At 49.2% G+C, this 21,944-nt stretch overlaps 1 protein-coding gene across 1 annotated transcript; it reads right to left on the bottom strand.

Moving 5' to 3' along the window:
- Positions 1 to 6,113: 6,113 nt before the first annotated feature.
- LOC107528172 (keratin, type II cytoskeletal 73) lies at positions 6,114 to 14,721 on the bottom strand. Its single transcript, XM_016201107.2, has 9 exons — positions 14,275 to 14,721; positions 12,596 to 12,810; positions 11,750 to 11,810; positions 10,989 to 11,084; positions 10,089 to 10,253; positions 8,792 to 8,917; positions 8,205 to 8,425; positions 7,222 to 7,256; positions 6,114 to 6,364 (listed from the first exon to the last, which is right to left on the bottom strand). Exons 1-9 carry the CDS (start codon positions 14,719 to 14,721, stop codon positions 6,114 to 6,116), a joined length of 1,617 nt encoding a protein of 538 aa, XP_016056593.1.
- Positions 14,722 to 21,944: the final 7,223 nt, after the last annotated feature.

The raw sequence follows: 21,944 nt of genomic DNA, 5'->3' as shown, positions 1-21,944 counted from the left end.
GGGGTGACTTGTGGCTGAAATGTTTCTCCAGAAAAGCATTTGTGGAATAAGAGCAGGGAGATACTATCTGGGACAGTGGGAAGATGTCCTGGGAGATGGTGTGGGGAAGCTCTAGGAAGGTGGTCTTTCCTGAAGGTATTTTTCGGGGGGGCGGGTTCCCTAATAACAGAAGAGGAATATTCATCTAACCCAAGGAGCCTCTGGTCAGGACATTTCCTGCCCTGGCATCTCTGATTTTGGATCAATATGTGACAAACTATTAGGAAGAAGGCCAAGAAGGGTTGAGGAAGACTCTTCTGATCTGAAGTTAAGAACCAGATTCTAGAGCTTCATTCCATATAAGCACAGGAGTATCCTTCTTTGATCGAACCCAACTTCCTTTTCTCCAACTTAAGGTGCCTCCAATTCTTCTCTTAGAAACAGCCCCAGGTTGGAGTCTATTTCTTCACTGCTCAGCCTGAGTCCCAAGTGTGTGTCCCATTTCCCCCATCAGACTGGCAGCTCCCTGGATCAGTCTCCCCCTCCCCTGCTGCTCCCATGCTCGGCCCAGGCCTTGGCACCAGGGACATTCAGGACGAGTATGAAGCCGACTGGAGCTTAGGGCGAGGCTCCTTGCTATGCCCTCTGCTGTACCCGGGAGCCTGGGCTCCCTGTGGGCCCTCACGGATGGAGTAACCTGAGGGTGACTGGCTGACACAGCCTCCACCGAACCAATCACAGGGCATAATGACAGTGAAGGTGTTTACCCCTTGGGGGACAAGGCTGTGGGGCATCGTGAGTGATGGGGATGGCACCAGCCACAGATGAGCAGATAGAGGAGTCTGGGGGAACCTGCATGGGGAGGAAGCTGGGCCCCCTGTGCTGCCTAAGAAGAGATGCTATAGTTCACCCCCTTGGAGGAGGGGAGGGGCAATGTCAGTAAGCCCGAGTGACCAGCAGGCCCTTCAAGAAGCTCAAGGTTATGCTTTCCATTATTTCATGAAAAAATTTCCCCCTTCACCCATAATTTTATTTTTAATTTTTTAATTTTTTTAATATATCTTTATTGAGTTCAGAGAGAGGAAAGGAGAGGGAGAGAACAAGATAGAAATATCAATGATGAGAGAATCGTTGATCAAGCCCGCAACCCGGGCATGTGCTCTGACCGGGAATCGAACCCCAATTGCTTGGATCCTAGGTCAACACTCAACAGCTCAGCCACGCCCGGCCAGGCTCACCCATAATTTTAGCCAGTTTTATTTTTCCTGCAAGCACAAGAAAGAGTTTATTAATTCTGGTCATTGATAATAGAAAAAGTAAGAAGGGGATTAAAATTGAAACAGGAAAAACTTACATAGGATTGGCTGTCAAAGGGAGCCTCTGAAGCCTCCTTTTTTCTGGAAACTTTCTGAGGAACTGAAACATCCATCCGTCTGGGACCACACCACTTCTGCCCAGGGTTAGGGAACAAGTAAGATGACCTTTGCTTATCTCCCCAGGAGGGGTTGACTAGCTGGATGAATCAGGAATTCCTCACAACCCTCAAACCCAGCTCACCTTTCTCACAGATTATGAAGAGACAGTGACACATCAAGTTCCAGCAGAATCAGATGTGTGGGCAGATCAAAAGGTGACAGAAGCCTGAGAGGAAGGCTTCTCACTGCACCTGCCTCTCAGGCCCTTGGCGACCACCTCTGCCATTAGTGCTGGGTAACAGCAACCTTCTGACACCAGAGCTCAGCAACGTAAAGTAGAGAAAACCACTGTATTGAGCATTTGCAAATGTGTTGCCTATTATATTGGGTCTTTTTTGCCTGGAACACGAGTTCTTGGGAAATTGTTATGTATTATGTAGGGGAAATGTATAGGGGTGGATTCCATGATGGGTTAAAAAAGGTTAAAGGGACTTACTGCAAGACTTTTTAGAATCATTAATATGCTTCGTGATTTTTTAAAAAATTGATTTCAGAGAGAGGAAGAAAGATATAGAAGCATCAGTGAGGAGAGTCATTGATCAGCTGCCTCCTGCATGCTCCACCACTGGGGACCAAGCCTGCAATCCCAGCATGTGCCCTGACGGGGTATCAAACTGTGCCCTCCTGGTTCATAGTTTGATGCTCAACCACTGAGCCACGCCTGCCCGGCTATGCTTCGTGCTTTCTGCTGTGCAAAGAGTGCTGCTAAATTCAGTCTTTTCCACACACAGTGACTAGGAAGTGGAATTGTGAATAAGGTTTATTTTTTCCACTTTTTAATATTTTTGAATTTTCTAATATGATCATATAATATATTTATAAATCAGTTATTTTTTTAAAAGCCAGTGACAAAAGGGAGGAAGGCTGTCCTAGTATCAGAAATAAAGGAATATATACTTTAAGAAACACTGAGCAAGTTATCTCCATTTCACCATAAATCAACTTAAATTCCCTGTATTCAAACATACTTACATCTCAAAACATGAAAGAGATCTGCATATAATGAATATACTATGCAGTCTGATATGCTTATGGCAATATGCCCAGGGTTACATTGTCAAAACCAAATGGAAGCTTTTTGCCTAAACTCGAGAGCATGTGCCAACATCATCCTAGCACTGCTCAAGGGAGAAAGAATTCTCAGGCTGATGACCGATGTTATCTACCCTGAGGAAGGTTGTGCCCAAAACTACAAGTGCTCACCAAGTGTCCTTCTCTTCATATCCCAGCCTCCTTTGGGGTTCATTGGGGGACTGGGTCCAATTAAATGTGAATGGTATGGATATGGGTCACTTCTAGGGTGATGCAGTTAGCCCATGTGCCTCCTCCGTCTCTCTTTCCCCTGCTCCTGTAGCCTTGCAGAAGAGCCCAGGTCCTACTGGGCAAACCATTCAAGAGAGCTGCCCTAGCCTGCCTTGGACTGTGAGTGAGAAATAAACCTCTTTTTTATTAAGTTAAGCCACTGATATTTCAGGGTTTGTCTGTCGAGGCAGTCAATGCTAATTATCCGGATCTAAGCTTAGAAGTTGGACGGTAGAAATCTCTGTTAGTAGCCAGTGCTCTTCATCTGTAGTTCATGTTCATCACAGAAGCTTCTGGTCACTATTAGACCTTCTCTGCTTCCCTTCTCACTTAGTTCTTGAAAGAATAGTCTATCCTAGTAATACTAAGAGTGATGAGAGTAACAATGGTTTAACAGCATACTATGTGCCATTCACTGAATTAAATAATTCTCATACATTCTTTCATTAAATTTAATTCTCATGATAATTTTATGAGGAACTATTATTAACCCCTTTTACAGATGAGAAAACTGAGGCTCGTGAAGCAGAAGTATCTTGCCTAAATTACACAGTAAATGGCAGAGGAGGACTCCCAAGGTCTTAGCTTCTCCCACAAGCGCTGCAGCCCAAAATCCCAGCTCCTCAGCAGACTTGAAAGGGCCTCTGACGGGGCTGCTTCCTGCCTCCCCAGCTCCAGGTGCCGCCGCACCCCCCTCTCCACCTGCCGACCCGCCTCGGTCTCCACCTCGTGCCCAGCAATCATGACCTATTGTCACCATGCTAGGGCCTCTGGCTACAGTGCCCGCTCCCTCCTTCTGCCAGGTAGTAAGCTTTATCCTTTGCAAACTCTGCACGTGCTGCCTCCTCAGTCCAGGACCGAAGAACCCCACTCTCCTCTGCGCTGCTTCGGTGTCTTCTTTTGTTGCCAATATCTCACCACGTGGCACTTACGTTTATTATAGTTATGTCTCCATTAAGGGCATGGGCTAGGCTTATATGTCACTCTATCCCCAGCACTAGCACCTGCCAGGTACATGATAGATGACAATAGCGTTCACTGAACTGGCTTCAGCTTCTTCACCGACCCCAAGAGTATATTCCCTGAGGCTGTTCTGTCAGCCAGTTCTCCTACGGGCAGTGTGTCAACTGGCATGTTATTTATAATATTCTCTCTAAAGCTGGAATTTTGTGAATTGCTTTGCTGGCAGCTGAACACCTCTTTCAGTGAGCTAATGAAGTTAAGTCTGGGGTTTGTTGTTTTTTACCTGTAGCGCATCTGCAATGCAGCTCTGTGGCCAATTCATGCTCTTTCTCCCCCTCGTGCCTCTATTCTTTCAACACCCACACCCACCCCTCTCCTCTGGCAGCCATCAGCCTGTTCTCTACATCTATGGGTCTGCTTTTGCCTTGTTTTATTTATTCATTGTTTATTTTGTTAGGTTCTGCATATAAGTGAGATCATAATGGTATTTGTCTGTCTGACTTATTTCACTCAGCATGATACCCTCTAGGTCCATCCGTGTTGTCACAAAGGCAAGATTTCATTCTTTTTTATCGTTGCATAATATTCCAGTGTGAGTGTGAGTGTGTGTGTGTGTGTGTGTGTGCGTGTGTGTGTGTGTGTGTGCACCATATCTTCTTTATCCATCACCTATTGATGGACTGCTAGGTTGTTTTCATATCTTGGCTATTACTAGTACTATGGATGAATTCCCAGAAGCGGAATTGCTGGATCATATGGTAGCTCTATTTTTAATGTTTTGAGGAATCTCCATACTGTTTTCCACAGTGGCTGCACCAATTTACAATCCTTCCAACAGTGTTTGCGGGTTCCCTTTTCTGAAGTCACGTTTTTAAACCAAAAAGATTGAGGACAAGATTCTGTTTCCACTAACCTTTATTAAGCATGAACTTTGCACCAGGCATTGTAAACACACCCTTATATTGTCTCATTTTAGGCTGACAACAATCGAGGGGTATTATTCTGCTGATTTTATAGCTAAAGGAATGAAGCTCCAAAGGGTTGCAGGCTTTGCTCATGATCCCGGTTACTTGCAGAGTCTGAATCTAAATTCAAAGCTATTGACTTGAAGTCTAGGACTCTCTCTGGATCTACTGTGAGCCTGTTCAGGTGCCCCTGTGAGCCCAGCCTGAATGTGTGCCAGCCTTTCACTTGCTCTTTGTATCTTGTTGCATCCTGACAGCAGCAGCATGGCCTGGGGACCTATGAGAAATCTTCTGAGCACAGAATGGTTTGGAAGCTGTGGTGTGTGTAACAGAGGTGGCCCCATGTTTAAACACAACTCAGACACATATACATTCACATCCATACTCAACCCATTGAAACTTCCAAGGATCAAGAAAACATTGGTCATTATGTTAAAGAGAATCTACCTTTGGCCTTTTCCAGGAGAACAGCCATAACTTGAGCCCCAGGCTTCTGGAACTGGCCTTCTGCTACCTTTAGACAAGCTTGAAATCCTGCCAAAAGTTTTGGCTCCCTCTCCTTGCTGATAATCTAAATATTCTAAAGATTGCCCATTCACTGGAGCATTGGCCTAAGGAAAGCATGGCTTAGAAGATGCATCTGTTGGTGATGGGAACAGAGATGAATCCTGAGTATCACAAAATTCAGTGGAGATGACAGTGGGATCCGGCAGTTGTGCAAGGATCTCTTTTATTCAGATCTAAAGGTAATTTGGGACTCTATGGAACACACTGGACCTCAGATGCCCCAGGCTCCAAGGTCATTGACCTCCACATATAGAAGAGACGTGGCCTGAGATGAGGATTCCCTTAGGAGAGAGAAGCATCCTGATCCTGCATGAGTTTTACAAGTTTATTGGTGAAACACGGGAAGCAGGGAGCCAAGGTCTGAACAAGGACAGGAACCCACATACTGACAGCACAAATGCCTTCACTGACGGCACCAGCCTGCAGGGGTACTCCCGGCTATAGAATCTGCAGGGACCATGCAAGGTATAACTTACACCCAGGTGTTTCCCCTGAGCTGGGGTTGTTCTCACAGGAGACAGTTCTTACAGGTCTCTCAGTGGGTCTGCAATCCTGTCCCCATGGAGCGCATGCCAAATAACTCCCTAAACCAGCACATGGAAGGGGCAGCAGGAAGGGTTACCCTCGAGGAAAATCCTTCCTCTGCAAGGACATGGATTCAGGAAGGGGAGGCTGATTAGGGAGCTCCTTGGTACAGAGGCGGAAGGATGGGCCAGAATCCTGGTTTGACATTAAGACAGGCAGAGAAATAAAAGAGAGGAGATGCCAGTGGCAAAGAAAACCAATAGGAAATGTGGCAGAGGAATTTTCTGGAGAAGGGAGTGCAGACGAAACCAGGGCAAGGCGTCAGCTGTCTTTCTCTTTATCTTATGGTTTTCTTGGTGGGGGAACTCAGAGCTGAGGTCTTCCCAGGGGTGTCCTTGAATTCACTTGCACTCCCCAGCCTGGTCTTGGCCTCCCCACGAGGGCTGCAGTTTCCACTGCCAGTGACACAGCCTCCAGACAGCATGCTGTAGCCCACAGAGCTGGGCCGGTAGCCATAGGTGCCCGCACCGCTGAACCCAAAGCCGGCCCCTGCGCCAGGGGTCCCGCCTGTGGAGCTGCTGATGACCGCTGAGGAGAACGGAGGGAGGAGTAAGTGTGTGTCCCAGGAAAGGGGTAGCCCTAAGTCCCCTCCAACCTCCCAGTCCCGACTAACTTAAACGTCTCCTCCTTGAGCAAATACTTCACATCAATCGTGAACTTGAGTTTAGTGAGACACACTCAATTCTTGAGCAGCTCAAGCACCAGGAGAAACAGCCCAAATCCCACAGGACCCCCAAATCCGGCAACTTCTTCTTTGAACAAACAGGAGTAGCAAGGACTTCCCCTGAAGAACAGATGATGCCCAGGCAAGTCTTGCATTTAGCTTTAGAAGACAATATTAATTTTTTTCGAAGAACTTCCTGATTGGTTGGTTTAGGGGCGTTTTTGCTGACCTATCTTAGAAGGAGACCGAGCTGAGCCCAGTAGGGCCAGCATTAAAACTAGTGTGCTCAGTGAGTAGGTGCAGTTCTTCCTGCTCACGGCTTCCAGGCTTCCATTGTTTGAGAAAGCTGAGAGTTTCATCCCCACGCAGGAGAGATTTCTGGGGGAAGGGGCTAATGGGAGAGGTTTCTGGGGGAAGGGGCTAATGGGAGAGGTTTCTGGGGGAAGGGGCCCATGGGCGAGGTTTCTGGGGGAAGGGGCCTGTGGGAGAGGTTTCTGGGGGAAGGGGCCCATGGGAGAGGTTTCTGGGGGAAAGGGCCAGTGTGAAAGACCAGAATGTGATGAGAGCGGAAGCCCCAGGTCTCAGCAAGGGAGGTGATTACTACAATGGAGCTCTGGCGGACTGAGCCGGGGCTGTCCCACAGGGTCCTGGAGGCAGGCACCCACTTAGTTTGCACTTGTTAATGGACTAAAAACATTCCTCCAGGGAGTGAAATACTCACAGATGCTCACAGAGTTGGTGTACTCTCCAGACATCCTGCACAGAGAGAAAAGCACAGGTGACTCTCCATCACAGGGAATCCGCTGCCCTCACCACGGCCTGAGACCCTCAGCCAGACTAGCTCATGTCCAGGCGCCCACTGCACATGAGTGTCTCTAAGCATTTCCCTCTCCACCCTCAGTCTACTCTCCCCACTTAGAGACCTATGAACTTGCAACCTTGGAGCCCCCAGTAGCAACACCACCTCCAGGGACCCTCCTGCCAAGTTTCTCCTTAGCCCACTTTTTCATTCCTACAGCCTGAATAAGCCCATGTGGAAATATGAGCATCAGGAGTTGCCACTAGTGGACTAGCTCGATGATTTTAGGACCAGTAACTTGTCCTCTCCAGGTCTTATGTGTAAAATGGTGCTAAATTAGAACAGGGTTTTTAAACATCAGTGCTTCATGCACCATCTTCCCAAGTGTTGCTACGACCATGTACAACTCATACTGTTATACAGCTAGTATTTTCCATTGACTCTGCCTTTTATAACAAAAAGATGCTTCTCTTAAAAGGAAGTTTTATATCACCAGGATAAATAGACAACCAGTACCTACTACCTGACCAAACAAGAACAAAACAGTATGCATGAAAATAAATATAATAAAAATTAAACATTTAAAATTTTTTTTTTTTTTGCTGGATGTGTGGTCTGCCCAGAGACTGAACCTGGATCTGCACTCCTTATAAATAGGGATACTCGCAAGTGGCAGGTATCATGCCGAGCACCATGCTGAGCTTTTCTCCAGACTGAAGACTAGGAGAACTATAAAGAAAATCTCTGTCATCTGATCATGTGCTGTTTCAGGCTGTAATTGAGGGTGACCTGAAAAGTATCTCCAGTCCCTCCAGCAGTCTGCCCCTCACACTCTGGGATACTGAGTCAGAGGATTCCAGCAATTCTTCCAGCTCTAACATTCTACAATCCCTCCCATCACCCACCTGCACTCCTCGCCCTCCAGCAGCTTGCGGTAGGTGGCGATCTCGATGTCCAGGGCCAGCTTTGTGCTCATGAGCTCCTGGTACTCCCGCAGCATGCGGGCCAGCTCCTCCTTGGCCTGGTGCAGGGCAGCCTCCAGCTCGTCCAGTTTGGCCCGGGCGTCCTTCAGGGCACAGTCACCCCGCTGCTCAGCATCGGCGATGGCTGTCTCCAGGTTGGAGCACTGAGGGCCAGGAGGTAGCATCCCCCTGAGTTCTAAGGCACTCTGAGCCTCACTTCACCCCCAGTTTGCTCACAGTGGTTGTACCCTCCTCTTTCCTGACCCAGTTCCTAGGGCATCCATGGTGTTGGAGTCTGCCAGCCCGGGACTGAGAGGGGTGGTGTCCTCAGCCCCCTGGCTTTCTGAAAAGATCCTTCCAATTATTCCCAATCTTCAGATGGAGGCTAAGTGTGGGGAATGAGAGGAAGGGCTCCATTTGAGGAAGGGGGTTCTGAGATGGAGAACCAAAAGGAGGAGCATGGGGAAGTTGTGTGATGGGCAGTTCACCCCTCTTAGGGAGTGAGCCAGGATCCCCTAAAGCCCCTTCACCTGCTTCTTCACATTCTCAATCTCCGAGCGCAGCCTTTGGATGAGCCGGGTCAGCTCTGAGATCTCGTTCTTGGTGTGTTTGAGGTCATCCCCATGCCGACCAGCTGCCAGCTGGAGCTCCTGGAACTAGGGGGACAGAGACCAAAGCAGCGACCTTGACTCAGGACCTGGCAGGCTGTGTCTTTGCCTAGGGAGTGTGGCAGGGTGGGTAGGGGTCTCCAACTTCACCAGGCCTATCTGTAGCGTCCCACTCAATGCTTGGATTTATTTACTCTCCTTAAGCACAGCTGATCTCACTGATGGTTAGATTTGGCCATAAAGACCGTTGAAAGTCCCATACCCTCCACACTGAAACTTTATAACACTTAACCCCAATTATAGTACTCCTCTGCCTCTCACCCGTCAGAGTCAAAGTCAAATTCAAACTCCTAGTATGGCATCAAGATGCTTTGAGATCAGGCATCCACCAGCCTCTCCAGACTCATTCCTCGCAGCCCCTGCCCATCGCCTACCTAGCTCTCCATCTGTGCCAAACAGTCCCATGTTCCCTAATGTCCCACATGCTCTCAAGGCTCTGAGTCTTTGCATGAATCTCTCCCTCCACCTGGAAAACCATTCCCTATCCATCCCACCTTGCTCCCTAGCTAGCTCCAACTCAGTCAGTACAGAATCACTTCCTGCAGAAGCCTCCCAGATCCCCTGGTTGGGTGCACTTCTGTCCCCATAGGACCTGCCACACCAGTGCATAGGTCTTACCACACTGGACTAGATCTGAGAAACTACCTTATCTAAAGAATTATCTCCCCACCCACAACCCATTAGAGGAGTTAAGATCTAAGGAACTCAAACACCCCCTTTATTTTTAGAGTTGGACTTGAATGAAAAGGTAGGAATTACCTAATCTCATATCACACTGAAGAGACCCCCTAATTTATTATAATTAACAAGGGAGTTGAGATGCTAACTACCTACGTTTTCCTCCTTCTGAGACTCAGTTCAAAATTCTACCTGCAGAAGTTGTTCCTGATCTGCCCCGTCTGATCCTAGTTCCCTAACCTCTGTCTCCCCGTGTTCATGACTTTGTACCACACTCATTTGCACTCAGCTCTGTGTGTCCTCCCATGGCTGCCATAGTCTAAGTGGGTCCTAAAGACAAAATGTCATCTTCTCCTCCCTTTGGGCTTCCCCCAGTGCCAGGGTGAGTGTTATGCTCCCAGCCAGTGTGTGGGCCATGGTGGGCCATGGGACTGGACCAGAGGCCTCGGAACACGTGACTCTGAGAGGTGTGCAGCCTCACCTTGGTCTGGTACAGAGACTCAGCCTCAGCCTTGCTCTTCAGGGCGATGTCCTCATACTGGGCGCGGACCTCATTGATGATGCTGTCTAGGTCCAGGTTCCGGTTGTTGTCCATGGACAAGATGACAGATGTGTCACTGATGTGGGACTGAATCTGAGCGATCTCCTGAATGAGAAACAAGGAAGCATGAAATGTCTTTTGTGAGTAGAGGAAGAGACCAAGGTGATGGCCCTATCCCAGGAGGGGAGTCCCCAAACCCTCCCAAACAGTTGCAGCTGCGTTCTCCAAAGCTTATAAAAATGGAGCTCCCCAGCCCAGAGGTTCCAACACCATACCCAAAAACTGCTAAGTAGGCTTAAAGCAGCCCAAGTAGAAAATAGCCCACGTGTCTGTCACCTGAGACTGTTCAGAAGTAGAGAAGGTGGAGGAGAAACAGCCTGGACACCACACAAGAGACACTAAGGACACAGGAGCCCACAGATGCTTGGCCAACAGGCTGAGGCTTGAAGCCAGATGGTCACAAAGGCAGTAGAAAGGGTTTGAGGACTCTCCACCCCCATCACCGGGGATTCCTGACCAAGATCCAAGGAAATGCCTCAAGTGGCAGAAAGAAGATAGGCAAGAATGAGAATGTGTTCCACTGAAGGTCAGTGGGAACCCCTTAAGGACCCACGGCTTCCTGGATATGAGAGCGGGACACTGGAGGCCAGGCTGGGACTCATGGCACCCATCATCTGGAGGTATAAGGATAGATGTCACTCTTGCCTTTGATCTACAAAGTTCCCAGCATCCAAATACCGGAGATCTCCTGGGCTCTTAAAGTTACTGATGAGTAAATAACTGCTCATTCACATCTGTCCTTCCAGAAGACAGAGCTGGGGGGGGGGGGGGGAGCCTTACCCCCTCATACAGACACTTGAAGAACTTGATCTCTCCATCCAGGGCGTCCACCTTGGCCTGAAGCTCCACCTTGCTCATATAAGCTGCATCCACATCCTAAGGGAATCCAGAGAGCCCCTGACGTCGTCCTTCTTCAAACCCAGACAGCATTCTCCTGGGAACTGGCACCCCAGCACCAGCTCTGTGACGAGCTGCCTCAGGGAATGGAGTCAAGACCCAGGGGGCAGGAACCTGACTTCCACCCAGGACTCATTGTGAGACCTTAAACAAGTTCCTGGTGCCTCTGAACTCCTTCTGCTCCATCCAAAAATGGAGTAATTTTACTGCCTCTATTTCTCAACAAGAAGGTATGGGAGAGAGCCCTGTCCTGCTCCCCCACCTCCCCACAGTCTGTCATTCAGCAGTCAGAGCCCAGTGCAACCACGGCAATTTGCCAGAATCAGGAAGAGTTGGAAGGTAGCCTGTAGCCCCTCTTAAAGCATATCCTGTTACCAAAACCAAAGTGGGCATGATCTGGGGATTGACTATCCATGTCTGGGTTCCTGCCCATTTACACAAAACAGAGGGACTGACAAAGTGATGTGCTCTAGATAAACAACAAGGTGTCCCAACATGTCCCTAGCAGCAAATCCCTCCATCTGGCGCTTCTGCTCCAAGCCCTTGTAGGGAGCACAGACCTCAGTCTCCTCTCCGATGTCACCTCCCCCGCCCTACACACTCCACTCCTTGGGTGGCCAAGGGATAATGCACCCCCTCCTCACCTTCTTAAGCACCACAAACTCATTCTCAGCAGTTGTGCGCTTGTTTATTTCCTCCTCATACCTGCAGGAAAAGTGACACAATGAGCAGGATGTGTGTGTGTGTGTGTGTGTGTGTGTGTGTGTGTGTGTGTGTGTGTGTTCTCATCGTGAAAAGAGAAAGAAGATGCTCATGTTGCGTATCTTTTAACAGGTATTATTCTACATCTTTGCAAATCTGTCCAACTCGAGACTATCTGTGGGCAGGGTTTGAAGCAATCCCCTCCCAAGGCCAGGTGGCCGGATGGTTTGGGATCTAGATTTCCTCTGCTGCCTGGAGAGTGAGTAGGTTCTTCTTCCTCCCACTCAGTGTCCAAATCACATGAACATTCTGCTGCCCTTTTCAGCCACGATTCCTTTGTCACCCAGCTGTGTGACACCCTTACAATAACTCCACCTCATATCCAAGCATGAGTTCCAAGGTAGCCAGAACTGTCCCCTGGGGAAGGAAGAAGAAGCATGGCCTAAATATCCAGGACCTGAGGGAAATAAGAAAGGAAGCCCAACAGAAATCCCAGCTCCCTGTTATGCCAGGTAGTTTTCTTGGAACTTAGAGGCAAAACGAGTGAGCTCGGGAACCAAGAGGCTGTGGTGGGGTAGGCACACTTGAGGTTTCTCAAATGGGGAGAGGTGAAAATGTGCCCAGGAGGTGGTTGCCTGTCAGGAAAGTCTTCTCCAAGCAGAAGAGGTCAAGATGGGCCACTCCCACCTGAGCTCAATGCTCCTGAGGCCAGAGGCAGATGTCTCAGTGCAGGCTGGGAAAGCCCAGCCCAGGAGGTGGTCAGCCTGGGGAGCAGGATTCCAGCTCACCTCTTCTTGTAGTCCTCCACCACGTCCCGCATGTTCCTCAGCTCCGAGTCCAGCCTCACCCTGTCCCCGGACAGCGTCTCCAGCTGCTTCCGCAGGGTGCTGATGTAGCCCTCCAGGATGGGCTCCAGGTTGTTCTTGCAGTTGTTCAGGTCCAGCTGCTGCAGCAGCTCCCACTTGGTCTCCAGCACCTGGTTCTGCTGCTCCAGGAACCGCACCTGGAACCCAGATCAACAGACACTCAGTCATGGGGAAAGGCTGTGGGGTTTCCTTTCCCGGATGGTAGCTGTGCTCTCTTACGCTGCATTAGCTTAAAGGGTAAGTAAGCCTCATGCTCCTCCTCGCCCAGGCCCTTTGTCTGACTGAAAGGTTCTCTTTCTGGGAGCAGCCTCTATGATCAGGAGGGGCCTCAACATCTTCATTTTCCCTGCACCGGTCCAATGCCCATGGTCAGCCTGGGCCAGTGCTGTAAGGCAAGTCCTTAGACATGTAAACTGGCCTGAACTGGCCTCATACTCTTGGGTGGCTCTGCTCAGACCCAGTGGCCCAACCTATGCTCTGCCTACTCTCTGTCTCCTTGGTCATGGCCTTTCCCAGCCCAGCCAAAGGTCGGTGCTCAGCTGACCTGGGGCCTCAGCCCCTCCTATGTTGCTTTCTTGTCCAACTTTCTGTGACCTCAGAGCATTCCCCAGCATTCTCAAGTGGCAGCCTATCAACATGCCATTCCCTGCAGAAAACCCTCTGGTGCTTCCACATCACATACAGAGTCAAGTCCAAATTCTTTCTTATGCTCTTCACAATGTGGTCAGCTCCTCTGCCACCATTCACCTGGCCCACACATGAACCCAGGTGTCCCGCTCTCCAGACAAGCCCCATGCTGCATGTGACTGCTCCTTCTCCCTGAGTTACCTTTCTCCACCTCTGTCTGGCAAATTCCTGCTCAGGCTTGACCACCCTACCTCACTGTCACCTTTAGGAAGCGCCCCCTACACCCTGAAGCTCAGTAAGTGTCCTTCCCAAGACACTCCTGCCTTTTTGTTCATCAGTGGCTCTCAAACTCAAGTGTGACCTTGGGGGCTTGTTAGAGATGCACATTCTCAGGCCCCACCCCCAGAGTTTGTGGTTCAGTGGGCATGAGGTGGGCCTGAGAATGTGCATTTCTAATGAGTGCCTAGGTGATGCTGATGCTGCCAGTTCAGGGACCACTTTGGGGAACCTCTACTCCAGTGCACTGCTGATCCCCATGTGCCTCACCCTATAGTCTGGATGTATTACAGGCTATGACTCTGTCTTCTGACCAGAGTCTGAGCTGGTCCGGGTCCCAAGAGAAGGGGAACTGGGCCTTATGGCATTCTAGACATCCTAGGCTGCCATGGGCCTCTCCTTTGTCTGGCTTCTAAGATTCACACATCATCAATCTCCTCCTTCTCAACTCATCCCACTTTCCTTGCCTCCAGGAGACCTTCCCAGACTAAGCTTTCTAGCTCCTCCCACCCCTCCGGCCATCTCATTTCTCAGCATTGGTGTCCAGGGTTTGTCCAGTTCTTCCCTGCCCTGTTTTTGGCTGTGTCTGCATCCTGGGGGGTGACCTGCTTTCCTCTACCTAAGACAGGGAGCCCCGAGGGCAGTGAAAGTGGAAGGAAGAAGGGGCTCTGTACTCAGCTTTCTCCAGAAAGTCTCACCTTGTCGATGAAGGAGGCAAACTTGTTGTTCAGAGTCTTGATCTGCTCCCTCTCCTGGGCGCGCACTTTCTGGATCTCAGGGTCCAGCTCCACGTTGAGGGGGGCCAGAAGGCTCTTGTTGATGGTGACCTGAGGGATGCCACCTGGAGGGCACACAGACGGACACGTAGGCCCCAGGGCCACACTGCCAAACATGCTGCCAGCAAAACCACTGGCCCGGCTTCGGCCAAACCCATAGCTCCCTGTCCGCCCACTGCTGCTGGTGACGTTGAAGGAGATGCTCCGGGCGCCCCCCAGGCTGTAGAGGCTCCGACTGCCAAAGCCCCCACTGAGCCCTTTGCACCCTGCCCGGTAGGAGGGCGAGCTGCCCCCTGAGAGCACAGCCGAGCAGCCACTGAAGCCCCCCTTGGTAGCAGCTCCCGACTTGCAGGCGAATTGGCGGCTCATGCTGGAAAGGCCAGAGAGCTGGAATAAGAAGCTAATCCTTAGCTGAGATGCAAGTCACCAGGCTGCGATCTTGGTCTCCCTCTTTATAGGGCTCGAGAGGGAGCCACTGCTCTAATTTGTGGGTTTAGTTTGCCTGGGAGCAAGGAATCATTTTCTCCCAACAAAATTAGAGATATCAGGTAAATAACTTGAAAACCCTCAAAGTGATGGGTTTGCAAGCTTTGCTCGTGTAATTTGAGTCTTATCTAATCAACACAGGGTGTTTAACCTGGCCAAAGTATCCCTAGAAAGATCTTGGCTGGGAGGTTTGTCACAGACTCAATTGCCCTTCCCCAGAGAGTGGGGAAGGGAGAGGGTAGATTGCGGAGATGCAGAGGGGAGACCTTTAATTGACAGTGTCATCTGTGAGAGATCTCACAGCTGTACCAGCATCAGATGGGCTGCTTCAGGGACCGCTTTTATGTGGTTAGGAAGAGACTCCACAGCCAAGTTTCCCAGGGTTCCTGGAGGCAGTTCTCATGGTGGCCAGGACCATGGGCAATGAGCCAGGAGTAGGAATACAACCCAGCCCTCTGGCTGCCAGCCCCTGTTGTGGCCTCCAAGGCAGATCTCCTGCTCCTCTGTGTTGGCCAGGCTGCCCTGCACACACTGACGTTGCTCCTGCCTCTCCTCACCACCCTCACCCTTGACCTTGAAATAATGGTATTGCCACCATTTGTGGTGGCTGACATTGGTGCTTTACAGCATTAAGAAATTCTCAGCATATAGAAGCTCATTTAATCCATTTGACCTGGGGAGGAGCTGTGATGGTCCACATTTTACAGATGGGAAAACCAAGCCTCAGACAGTTGAGGACAGCGAACATTTCATGAGCCTTCTTTGCATGAATTCCAAAGGATGCAAACACCCAACATAACCTAGGCCCCAGCCTTGAGGAACTCCCTTGGCTGGGCTCTGTCTCCATTCAGAAGGGCCTTACTATGCAGGCCTTACTTGTCTGTCCAGCCAGACAGACAGCCATTCACTTGCTCATTCATTCACCCATCCACTCATTTAACAAACTTTTATTGAGGGCTGACTCTGTTCCGGGTACTGTCCTAGGCTCTGGGGTCATCAGTTAATAAGACAGAAACCTACTTCACCATTTCAGGTGGAGGGCAAACACTTAGATTTCATTAGATCGTTGACATTACCAAAGTATTCCCAATTCCCAAATATATTCACAGTACATAATTTCCTCCATAAAAATGCCATTACTTCACTAGCCAGAGTGCTGGAACGAATAGTTCACCAATCCCTCTTGTCTATTTCTGCAGAGATGATGCCCTCTGCTGTATTATACTGTACATCCTAACACAATAGCATTCTACCTCTAATGTTTTTCCTATATAAAACAGCTATTTTCTAGTTAAGAATAATCATTTTCTTAGTCTCAGTTTTGCTACCAGCAATGTCACTTGGCAATCTTTTCAGTCTTTTTTCATTAGACACAAGGATTTATCCCTTTGCAATTTCTTCATAAGGCACCAGTTAAGGTCAACAAAGCTGTGCTGTGAAGATGATGCTGTGTTCCAGCCAGAATCACTCCTTAATTGACTCTTTTCAGCACGCCAGAGTTGAGGGAGACTTGAGTCAGACCTGTGTCTCTGCAGAACTACAAACTGCTGCCACAGGCCTTAATATTGCTCCCTAAGGGCTGAAAGCAAGTGCTCAGGCTGTGAGCACCAGCTCAGCAGTGCGGTGGGTGAGCGTTAGTGCGGCCAGCCCCTCACTCTCCCGGCCTTCGCTTCCTCTCTCCCACCCTGGCCTCTCTCCTTGCGAACCTGCCCCAGGGCGTCCTGGGAAACCTCTGGCACGTCTCAATCCAGCCCCTCCTATCTGCCCAGGCTCCCCAGACCGTACCGCTTCTCTGCTCTGACTCGGTGTCTCTACCTGCGTTCCAGGCGTGTGCCCATCTTCCCCGCAGCCCGAAAGTTTCTTGAGGCCAAGTCCCACCCTCCCTCTAGTTACCCACTGCCCAGAACCACGGGGCAGAGGGATTCTCAGGAAGTCCTGGGGTGCAAAAAGGCTCTGAGGGGCCCCCAAAAATCATCCTCCCTAGGGACAGAGTCCTTAGCACCTGCCTTTAAAACTTTCTTAAGTGATTTTTTAAATAGTGGGTCCTTACATATCACATCCCGCCACGCTCTCCACAGGGAAACGCGATGCCAGCTGAGTCCTTATTAATCTCACCCAATCCCTAAGTCAGCCCTGCTTCCCGACAGGGCGGTGCTGTCGCAGCCTTCACCCCGGCCTCTCGGGCAGGTGTCTCTGATGGAGACAGGAAATTAACCCCCATCCCCAGGAGCAATAAAATCACGTTGTAAAAGAATATTCCGTATTTCTCACCCTGACAGATGGAGCAGACACACTTTATCTTACACGGCTTCAGCTGGGGAGCCAGTGTGAACACCACCGCTTCACTTATGCTACTAGAAGCCTGGATATTATACGTAAGACAAATGTAAGATGACTCTGAAAGGTAGAGAGAAGAAGGCAACCAGCTGGGGACCCCAGGAGCCAGGGAATGACATGGTGGTGAGCTCCCTGGGTTTCCATTTGTTTCATATATTCCAGACTCGGAGCAGTAGAAAGCAGCAACTGGGAAGAGCACAGGTGTTAAAAAAAAAAAAGAAAAAAAGCAAACAGACAAAAAAAAAAAACAACTAACAAAAGTCTAATCTCTCTAGCCAAAGCTATAGGAATGGGGCAGCGCAGCAAGACTGAAAACATACGGGCAGTAACCACTCTACTCCAGTCAGCGCCACCGACACCCTGCAGCGCCACCCCCTCCGCCGCATCCAGGGCAGAGCGGGGCCCGAGGCTCCACCGCACAGGTGTTCCCCAACAGTCTTGGATGAAGGAAAACTAAGAATTTCTTGCCAGCAGGCCTGCCTTGTGAAAATGGCTAAAGGGAGGTCTCTTTCATCAGGAAATGATAAAAGAAGAGGCCCTGGAACACCAGGAAGAAGGAAAGAACGTAGTAATAAAAATAGGGGTAAACACAATGGACCTCTGTTCTCCTCTTGAATTTTCTAAATTATGTTTGATCGTTGAAGCAAAAATTATGACACTGTCTGATGTGACTGTAAATGTATTTAGAAGAAATATTTAAGAAATTATATGATCAGTGAGAGTGGGTAAAGGGATGTTAGAGTTAAGGTTTCTTCACTTCACTTAAACTGGTAAAAGGATGACAGCAGTCTTAAGTCGTGTATTTATAATATAAAACACATGAAGCGAAGAGTGAAAGGACTGAAAAAAGAAATAGACAAAGCCACGGTAAGTTAGAGACTTCAATATCCCTCTCTCAACGATCACTAGGACAACTAGAGAGAAAATCAGCAAGGATATAAAAGGACTCACTAACACTACCAAGTGAAAGGATCTAATTGACATTTTTAGAGTATCTTAACCAACAAAAGCAGAATAACTATTCTTTTCAAGTTCCCACAGAACATATACCAAGATATGCTATACTGGGGCCATAAAACAAATCTCAACAAATTGGAAAGAATTGAAATTATGGAGTATATTCTCTGACCACAAGGAATCAAACTGGAAACCCATGGGTCAAAGGAGTCTCAAGAGAAAAATTTTAAAACATATCATTTCTTTTTTAAAAAATTTTAATTGAATTTATTGAGGTGGCATAGGTTCACAAAACCATACAAGCCTCAAGTGTACAACTCAATAAAACATCTACACACTGCATCATGTGCTCATCACTCCAAGCGAAGTCTCTTTTAGTCCCCATTTATCCCCACTTTGCCCACCTCCACCTGTCCCCACCTGTTCCATATATATAACATTCCTAAAATATAAAAATGGAAAACAGATCAGTGGTTACAAGAGGTAAAGAAAGGGTGTCACAGGAGGAAAGTGGGTGTACCGGGGACAACAGGAGAGATCCTTATGGTGATGGACATGTTCTATATCTTAACTGTATCCATGTCAATGTCCTGGTTGTGACCTTGTACTATAGTCTTGCAAGGTGTTATCATCTTGAGACATTTATTGAGTACTTATTATGTGCCATGCACAGCTCTTAGCACACTGATCTTCAAAATAACCGTATCAAGGAAGTACAATTAACATGTTTTTACAAGTAAGGAAACTGAGGCACAGAGAGGTTAAGTCGCTTGGCCAAGGTCACACAGCTGAGCACCGGGAATGGAAGCCAGGCAGTCCGCTGTAGAGCCCATGCACTTAACCATTACAGCCTGAAATCTTTTTAAAATATTCCATTGCCCCAACTCTGAGATTCTTAGTCAAAAGGCCTGGGGCGGGGCCTGAGCCTGTAGAGTTTCTTATCCTTCCTCACACTTTTTTCCCTGGAGCCTGGACCCACTCCCAGGGGCTCTGCCTTTTAAGGTTATAATCGAGAGCAGTGAATAATTTCAGCTCACATTCCATTGTCCAGAACTTGGTTTCATGGCCAGAATTATTTGCAAAAGAGGCTTGGAAAGGTAATCTTTTGGTGGGTAGCCAGGTCTCATCTACAGGCTCTATTCTGGTAGCAGAAGAGAAGAAAGGACACTGGGGAATGAACAGCAGGCTCGGGTGCACCCTGTCAGCTAGATATCACCCTGTCCCTGTACCACCCCACTGCTTAAAACTGCGCAACGGGGTCCAAATCTCTTGAAGTAACGTGGCAACAGGATGACGAACGGCCCCGGTTTGCCTGGGACTGAGTGAGTTCTCAGGACGTGGGACTTTCAGTTTGGGTTGGAGTTTTTTTATTTCTTTATTTATTGTTGACAGGACTACAGATGTCTCCCATTGTATCCCCCTCCCAGGAAAGTAGAGCAAATTGGTCAGTCTACCCAGAAAGGCTCTCATCTCGTAATCTGGCCTAGCCCACCTCTCCCGCCACTTTTATCTCCAAGCTCTGCCAGACCTCATTCCCTTAAAAGGGCCAAAGAGCCATGCTCTTGTCAACTTCCTTTTCATTTATTCAGCCTATATTTATTGACCGCCTACTTTAGACTGGGCTTCCTCACAGGGGATAGAGCACCTCTATCTGAAACACTCCCTACCCCGCTAACTCCTCCGCATCTTTCCAGTTTCAGGCATCAGCTTCGAGGGCTCCTCATCAAGGACGTCTCCCCATCTGCCTGGTCTGACCCCTTACTCCTGACAGGCACGTCCCCGAGATGACACTTATATCACTGCACTCTGAGTGCACGTGCACTGGCCCACCTTCCCAGTAGACAACGGTCTTGGTCACCTTTTGTAACCATGTCTAGAACAGAGCCTGGCACATGGTAGGTGCTAAATTAATGATTATCGAATGAATGCTACCACTCCAGGAGCCTAGGGCTTGCTCAGACACTGAGCTATCCCCAACCCTCCCTGGCCACCTTCCCTCCTCTAAGTGCTCCGGACAGGGAACGGAAGACCCCTCTCAATCCCACGCTCTGGACTCCATGGTGTGCTGGGCTGGGAACTGCTTTCTGGGGGAAGCAGGAGACAAAGCGACAGAGTTGCCTCCAGACCTGAGCCCGAAGCTGCTGCTTCCACTAAACACCCTCTGGCCATTTGCCTGATAACAATCCTTATAACAACAATAGCAACACTATTAACCCTTAATTAGGCAATAATGATTCCAGCTTGGCTGCCAAGTAGGGCTCAAGAACCTGAAGTTAAATGTTTTTAAAATGGAGCTTTCCCAATAAAGAGGGAAAGGAGGGGTCATTTTTGCCCACCTTCCAAAGCTAAATAGAAACGGCATGGCTTTCCGCCAGAGAGATAACCGAGTGGGGAGAACCTGAGAGAGTGTGTGTGTGTGTGTGTGTGTGTGTGTGTGTGTGTGTGTTGCAGGGTGGCGAATGGGGGTGAACAATACTCAGAGCCCATCTGGCCAGTGCACAAAAGGTCCCTAACGGATGAATTTCCCATGTAGTTTATTGGAAAGTGTGGTGGGGAAGGGAGAGGGCTAAGGCGGCATTGGAGGCAGAAGTAGGCAACTCTTTAAAAAAAAAAACATAGGACGCAAGATCTCCATGGAGAGTGGTGGCCCAGGGCTCTCTTGATGACCCTTGTCGCCCAGCAGGTCATGCTGGACATTTATTTCAAACTGGACTCCATCTGGGATACTATCAGAACACATATTGGCTTCTCTTCCATTTTTATTGTCATCCCTGGAGAAGGGGGGACACATGACCTCAGCCTCCGCTCACATTGTTTTCAGGCGGATGATCCATCGTGGCTTTCTTGGGGGGCGGGGGGTAGACTGGTGTGCCGACACCCTCCAGATCCCCGTGGGTCTTTCTCTCCCTCTTCGCAGCCGAAGCCCGGGGCCCTGGCCTCAGTCTGTGGGCACTGACTGGGTGGTTTTGGACAAGCTGCTTCTTGTCTTGTGGCCTCATGGAGGGGATTTGAGCAGAAAGTTCTAAGGTTCATCCAAAGTTCCCTGTGCATCTAAGATCCTATGCCCGCCTCCAGGCTGTCAGGACCCCCTGAGTCCCGTGGTAGAGAGATGTCTTCACCCAGGGCCTGTGAATCTATGGAAGGCCGAGTCCTGATGCCCCAGACTGGATCACATGGGGCTTTAGAAAATCACATCAGAACAAGTTCTTGATAAACCATGGCTGCAGATTATCAGTATAATGACTGACATCCGTGAAGGTGGATAACTGAGAACCGATAGTGATCATAGAAAAGGAAGTGTGCATGGCTGTGCTTCAGGACCGAGACAGAGGAGAACTTCGTCTTCGGCACCGCAGAAAGGGAGAGCTGGACTAAGAGTGTGACGGGGATGCAGGGCAAGGCAGAGAAAGGTGACCAACAGCCTGTCAGCCATTGAGACTGCATGTGACGGGTTTTCATGGGGCCCCAACCATTGGATGTATGATTACAAAAAACAAAAAGAACTTGTTTTGACCCAGGAGATTGTCTCCAAATTACCAAAGGTGAAGTTAGGGCCACACCAGGTATGTACTCTGTGAAATACTCAAGTTGATGGATGCCACAAGATCCGGTCCAGAGATTCAACTTTGCCTCTGGAAGGGAAACCTACAGGTTTCTGTGCCCTGAGCTGGAGCCCTGGTTTCCTGTTGAACTTGGCTCTTCATTTCCACCACCAGAACTGATGTCTCCAGAATTCCTAACCTAAGGTCCGGGTCCTTGGGAGTGCCTGCTGGCCCCAGAAGAGCCCACAGCCCTGCATGCAGACCCAGATG

The sequence above is a fragment of the Miniopterus natalensis genome, chromosome 2, assembly GCF_054644295.1.
Source record: "Miniopterus natalensis isolate mMinNat1 chromosome 2, mMinNat1.hap1, whole genome shotgun sequence".
Taxonomy (NCBI): domain Eukaryota; kingdom Metazoa; phylum Chordata; class Mammalia; order Chiroptera; family Miniopteridae; genus Miniopterus; species Miniopterus natalensis.
Note: the sequence above shows the minus strand (reverse complement) of the source record. Positions and strands in the feature narration are given on the sequence as shown.

What these genes read in the sequence shown, in the direction of transcription:
- LOC107528172 (XM_016201107.2), bottom strand. Translation starts at nt 14,721, where the DNA reads ATGAGCCGCCAATTCGCCTGCAAGTCGGGAGCTGCTACCAAGGGGGGC. An exon ending in TTGCCTCCTTCATCGACAAG is followed by an intron (nt 12,811 to 14,274) that starts GTGAGACTTTCT and finishes TCTGGGTTCCAG; the next exon opens with GTGCGGTTCCTGGAGCAGCA. An exon ending in CTGGAGGGCGAGGAGTGCAG is followed by an intron (nt 7,257 to 8,204) that starts GTGGGTGATGGG and finishes CTCTCTGTGCAG; the next exon opens with GATGTCTGGAGAGTACACCA.